At 47.1% G+C, this 6,323-nt stretch overlaps 1 protein-coding gene across 1 annotated transcript in view; it reads right to left on the bottom strand.

The window, feature by feature from the left end:
• Window positions 1-6,323, bottom strand: part of LOC119335318 (probable peroxygenase 5) — a 13,038-nt gene that overhangs the window by 925 nt on the left and 5,790 nt on the right. Inside the window, exons 2-3 of the mRNA XM_037607454.1 lie at window positions 1,234-1,249; window positions 312-412 (exon numbers count right to left, since the gene is read on the bottom strand). Coding sequence (XP_037463351.1) covers window positions 312-412; window positions 1,234-1,249 — 117 coding nt within the window. The remainder of the gene's footprint in view (window positions 1-311; window positions 413-1,233; window positions 1,250-6,323) is intronic.

Below are 6,323 nucleotides of genomic sequence, written 5' to 3' on the forward strand. Positions count from 1 at the left end.
TCTCTCGAACATACATGACATTTTAGGTATGGACAATCTTCAAGACTCGTCTTTACAAAAATTAAGATATAGTAGTAACTATGAAAGTTATTTTCATTTTCACAACTCAACAATGTACTTATATATATGTTGGCGTTCTAAGTTAGAGCAGATTAATTGTAGAGTTTGTAAGACGTCGTCGTCTACTTTGAAATAGAAGCAATAGATTCTCTCATCGGTGGCATGGGCATGATCTGTCTGCCCTAGCTAGGGCGGCGGGCATGCACATGCTGGTAGGCTAAGTTAGAGTCGTCGTAGCTATAAGATAGTACCTTCCGTTGGTGTCGTACACGTCTGTGTCACTCCCATGCTTGCCCTGCTGGATGGTCTTCACGTAGATTGGAAACTTGAAGGCTGGAGGTTTCACGTTCGCCTGCAGCAATATATAAACTCGAGTCGATCAGCACCTCTTTACGCAAGAAAAATAATAATGAAAGCTCATTTCATACCACTTGGTTCAGTTTTGACAGATCCCAACTGCTTTCTTGATGCAAGTAGAGTACGTATAAATCTATTTCGTTCCTGCTTCCTATTCTGGTAAAACTAGCTGGCATCTCTGCGGTGCACCATTTGAAAGGAAGCAAACGCGCCCGCCAAACCCGCCGGAAGGCGCGCGCGAAGCCAAAAAGGGAAAGACAAAAGGGAAACGAAATGACTAGCTGCTGATCGCCAGCCGTCCAACTAGTTCGCTTACAGCACCAAGTCATCAACAACACTGGCCCTATTTGGATCCCTATGTTAGAGTTAGTTTTAGTCAGTTGAGGCTCAAATAACCCAAAAGTATTCAAACATGATGGGTTAGTTTGGGTTAGTTGGATCTAACCCATCCTAAAAAACTAGCCCGCACTAGAGGAGCTTATTTGGGTTAGTTCTCTTGGACCCACTAGAAAAATTAGTAAAAAAAAGTTATCCTTCCCATTCAAAAAGGTCCAAAGTAGTCAAATGATTGAGAAAGAATATTTTATTATCAATCTAACCCTACCATCCAAACAACTTTTTGGTTAGAGTTAGTTTAGGGTTAGTTTGGAGTTAGAATCTAACTCTAACCTCTAATTGAGTTAGAGTATCAAACAGGACCAGTGCTGTAGTAGCATCAGGAACAGTGCACTAGGCGCGCATCTCCGTCTCCGTGTCATCCACATGGCGGAGAGAGAGATCGATGGACCAGCGAGAGGGTTTTGCGTACATACGTACCGGTACCGTCTTGGCACTACTAGGGAAAAGGCTAGCAGCAGCACGGGTTTTAGATGTGTCAGTAGCGCGGGTACCCGCGCTACTAATAAGGCGCTACAGCTAACTCATAGCAGTAGCGCGTGCGCACCCGCGCTACTGCTACACAAGTGTAGCAGCAGCGCGATTAGGTGAAGCTCGCTACTGCTAGTAGCGCTAGCGCTCTTTGGCTGGACGTGCTATTGCTACTGTGGCGCTGCTGCTAACTTTCATACACTCGCTACTGCTAATTTAAGTAGTTTTTTTTGGCATATTTGTTTTGTATTTGAATAGGCTTTGTAGAAGAATCTTTAGCACATAGAAATGTCATCATGATACACATACAAATGCCTGCGAGACCACAAATGTAATCATAGCATGTACATACAAATAGTCTCATCATAATCATCATCCAACACAAAGTGATATCTTGTCATCATCTCGAAAATAGCGATACATGCAAGTCTCGAATACTTGCAACTACAACAACGTCATCCATCTAAACAAAGGTATACGCAAGAAGTGCTATCACTATGAATGAGAGCGGAACTATGCAGTACATGAGGTGGCGGTTACGAGTCCTCTCTCGCGCTAGCGTGAACCTCAAGTAACTAGCTTCTCCTTCTTATCTGCTTTTGAAGCCTTTATGGCTGGCGCCCGTGAACCCATTCACTTGCGCCTGACACTCATGCCACTCGTCGTACACCCCCGGAACCTTCCCTTTGTACACGACATAGCATTTCCATCTCGCCATCAAGAAACTAGGTACCTGTTAGAGATGCATGTTCATGAAGAGGATGTACAATCATATATATGCAACAAAATATACTAGAGCAACACCGAAAAAGAAAGGGTTAGCAACTAGATGCAACATATACAGTACGCAAATGAATTAACTAGAGGTACGCAGGTCATCGTACACAAACTAACAAAGTAGCATTACGCAAGTTCGGCAGGGACCGTGGACGATCACAAAGTTTCATCGCTACAAAAAGTATACAAGTTCAATCGACACATGTCATCATCATCGGCATCATAAATCACTAGAAGTTCCATCCTTCCATATCATCGAGGACGAACCCTAGCTTCTTGAACGGCGTGAGGTCTAGACGTTGCATGCCTATGCGAGTTCGGACGTCAGCTCGCGATATAGGGCCATGGTGGAACATCCCCTTCTCATCGACGACTTCTTTCATGATGATCGTCGCAATGTCGCTTTGGATGCGAAAGAAGTCATCTCTAAGTTTATAATTCGCTTCTCCATGAGATTGTAGCCACTTGTGGATATGATCATCATTTCTGCTGTTAATGCGAAGCTTTTGGTGATCCGTGTTGAACTGAATCATGAGATGGACGATGTAGAATCCATCCTTCTTGCTTGGTTTTGGGACATGGATGTAGGAGAAGTTAGTTTTATGCGCGAAACCCATCTTCTTGTTCCTTTGTTTCTTGATATGCACGTGGCCACCTCTAAAGCTGAAGCCTTGGAGAGCATCATCTAGAATATTCATTATGTGGGTGTAGTCCTTTTTCTTGTAGTCTCTGGAAGGGTCAAAATACACGGCGTGGGAGACTTGCGGGTAAAGAACGATAAGGACGGCGCGCCCGTTGCTGCGGGGAAAAGACACCTCAAATTATTCCCCATATGAGAGAGAAGGAATGATTGAAATGTACGAAAGGGTTGTCCGGAACTGACTTACTTTGGATGATAAGGCACGAGGACAATTTCCCGGTCCTTATTCTGTACCATGAAGTTTTGGAGGTACTCCCTAGCAGTTTCACGCTCAAAGTCGCCGAGACTCAAGAAAGACTCATGCATGTAGTACGGATCCGCCACACAAATTTGCGAGACTTCTTCACTCTTCATGACGGAGCTCATATGTAGCGCAAAAAGACGAACGATAGTAAAATCAAGCCGCCTTGTTAGAAACATCTCAAAGATATGGTCAAACCGCAGGAAGAACACCTCCGCGGGCCATGTGTCGACGTAGCACTTCCCCTCAGGCACACGAGCCGCGTATGTCGGATATCCTGGATCCTTTGAGGCTAGTAGGCTTTTCTCAGTCGACAACACATGGTCGTGCAGTCTCCTGAGATCCCCTGATAGTGCCTCCAGCGATTTCGGCGGTAGCATCGGCTCGCCCGTGAGATGGAACATGACCGCACCTTTCACGGGTACACGCTCTTCAGAATGCATCGTCTGGCTGCTGTGTGCTCTGGCTTGTTTGGAGGCAGTTACCTTCCCCGATCTCTTCCTCTCCTTTTTCTTGGGCACACCTTCCAGACCCTTCCTTAACCCCTGCCCAAGTGTTCCCGGGCTAAGTACTGAACGACCCTCGCGCCCGGCTAGTTGAGCCTGTGTTGAGGCGGCATCTTCAGGCGTGTCCTGTGAGGATTTTATGAAGAGAGACTTTTTGCAATCCATGGTACGACCCTGCCCGGGCATATCATCCATATCCCCATTAGCAAGCTGATAGCCCGATTCGTCATATGGTTGACTCATCATATCTATGTCACAGTCATACGCGTTTGTATTGAGGTAATCCATAGGGTCGACCTCCGTCTCATCATCCATTCTCTGTTCTACAGGAGAAATTACATCAGCCAGTACTATTGCACCCCCTTCATCATGTCGTCCGCCGCTCTCACCCGACACTACAGGAGCTGGTAATTGCGTAGGCGGGGTGGTGGTCTCCACACACGCTTGTTGATGTGTGGTAGTTATTGGTGTGCTCTCGGCCGGCTCCAGACGAATAAGATTCTTCGACCATAGCAGCACCCAACCCTTGCAGCTTCCAATCCGCAGCGGGGTCTCGTCGTCCTCTCCCACATGTTGTACTGGAGGAGGCAAATCCTCGTGCCCCGATTTCACACTGGTCAAGCTAACCCTGAAGTGCCCAGCGGGATCAGCTGGTTGTGGAACGTGCGTTGAGAGGGGTCCATTATCATCCCCTTTCCCACGTCCACCTTCTGGCCTTTGATCAAGTAGAGTATGGTGCACGGCGTTTCTTTCGCCTGCAAACACATATGTCTGTGGCGTAAAACAACCGAAAGGAAACAAAAATAGAATATTATATATATATATATATATATATATGTTGGTGCGACATGTAATTACCGTGACGGCGTTGAGCTCAGCCAAAGACGAAGGCCCACCTAGCGTGCCTGAGACTGAGGACGGGCTGCTATGAGCGGGAGCGGCTGCGAGAGGAGGCCCGGTTGCTTGAACAAGTGATGGTGCGATGGTGTTATTGTTCATGGAGTTGCTCGCGACGAAACTGGGCATCGGGAAATCATGTACCGTCTTGTCTGGATTTTCCTTCGCCCAGTTGATGATAACTGGAACCAAGTTAGTAGCGAAATCATTTCTGCAGGCAGTTACAGCTGCATTGACTGCCTGCTGTAGCAACTCATATTTGTCCTCAGCTGCTTTTTTCGCGTCCTCAGCTGCTTTTTTCTCGACCGCAAGCTTCACCTTTGCGTCGATGTCCGCCTGACTAAACTTCTTTTTCTGCTTCTTGGCCTCCGGGCTATTGTTGTAAAACACCTTCCACGTGGCGCCGTCTCCAGCGCCGTGCACACGACCATATTGCGGCCGCTGGTCCAACGGGAGTCCCTTAAGTTCGTTCAAGGCCCGGTTGAGAGGGGTGTCCCACTTGGGCCTCATCGGAGAAGTAGGGCTTTCGGCTGCAAGCCGGTGTTGCTTCTCCAGTAGTCTAATCAATTTCCTCGTGATCTTGTCTGTGTAAAAAACCTTTTTCTCCTTGTCCCACTTGTAGCGGGCCCTGATGAAGTCATGCTCCAAGGGGTTGATGAACTTCGCGAAGGGGTCTGGGAGACCCGCGGCTTCACGTTCCGCGTCCTCCTTATCCCATATGGGCCTTTTACCGAGGTAGCCACGGCTTCCGAGGCGATGCTTCCCCGTGTTCCTTTGCTGAAGGCTTTTGAATTTCGCAGCCTTAGCCTTGGCTGCCTCGGTAGCGCAAGTGTCCTTGAACTTTTCGAACTCCTCTTCCGTAAGTGTCGGATTTTCCTCCAGAATCTTGGATAGGGGTTCATCAGCCTTAATAGCTCATTTCACCCTCCCTTTCCAGGAGGCCAAATCATTGCTGAACATGCCCATGGCGTGATTGTTAATCTTTTTCATCTTCGGATCATCCCACGGTTGTTCTATGTTATCATCCCGGTCGGGGAACTTGAATCTCTTGTGCAACTTCGTTAGGAGCAACTGCGTCAAATGTTCTTTACTCCTTAAGTCATCGTCGTTGATGCTCGCGCATTCCCATAGGATGCATCCTACTTGGTTCCTATAGCACTTGCGAGGTTCTTCCGGCTCTAACGGCTCAACTTGCCAGGTGCCATCTTTGTGATCACAAGTCGTCCAATCCCTAGTTTGTTAGGTTTTCGTATCATCTGCTTCTTATGCTTCCTCTTTTCGGTAGCGGCATCGGGGCCGGTACCTTCCCCGCCGGTACCTTCCCCACCGGTCTCGGTGCCGCCATCGGTGCCGGCACCGTCGGTGTCGATGTCGGCGTCAGTATCATCATCGAGGCCGACCTGCAAACCTTGCTTAGCAGTCAAATAGTCGAGGTACTCTTATTCACCCTCATAATCCATCTCGTCTGCATCTTGGTCAGAAGGCCCAGTTTCTTCGTTGTTCGACATGTTTCCTATGATTAAGTGGCCTCATTTATTTCTAAAAGTATGAATAAATGAGAAATGACATAAAAAGAAATCTATGTGCCAGCACTCGATATGCCAACTATGTAGCACAAATCATGCCTTTATTCACGGGAAATTTCGGCATGACCTTTGCTAAAAAATGGACATATCGAGCGCCTGAAATTCACCGGAACGGAAATGAATCAACATTCTGACGTAACATAGGCCACTCGGATCATTTTCCAAACATGACATGTCCAAAACATGACATATGCACATATCACATGTCCAGTTCAAATTTGCATATAAATTCAGCTAATTTTGAAACCTAGCTAAATTCATAACTAAATAGATAACCTAATTAATTAACATAACCGAAGAACCCTAGCAGAGAGGGGGGGGGGTTTACAGAG

This window comes from Triticum dicoccoides, chromosome 7B (assembly GCF_002162155.2).
Source record: "Triticum dicoccoides isolate Atlit2015 ecotype Zavitan chromosome 7B, WEW_v2.0, whole genome shotgun sequence".
NCBI lineage: Eukaryota > Viridiplantae > Streptophyta > Magnoliopsida > Poales > Poaceae > Triticum > Triticum dicoccoides.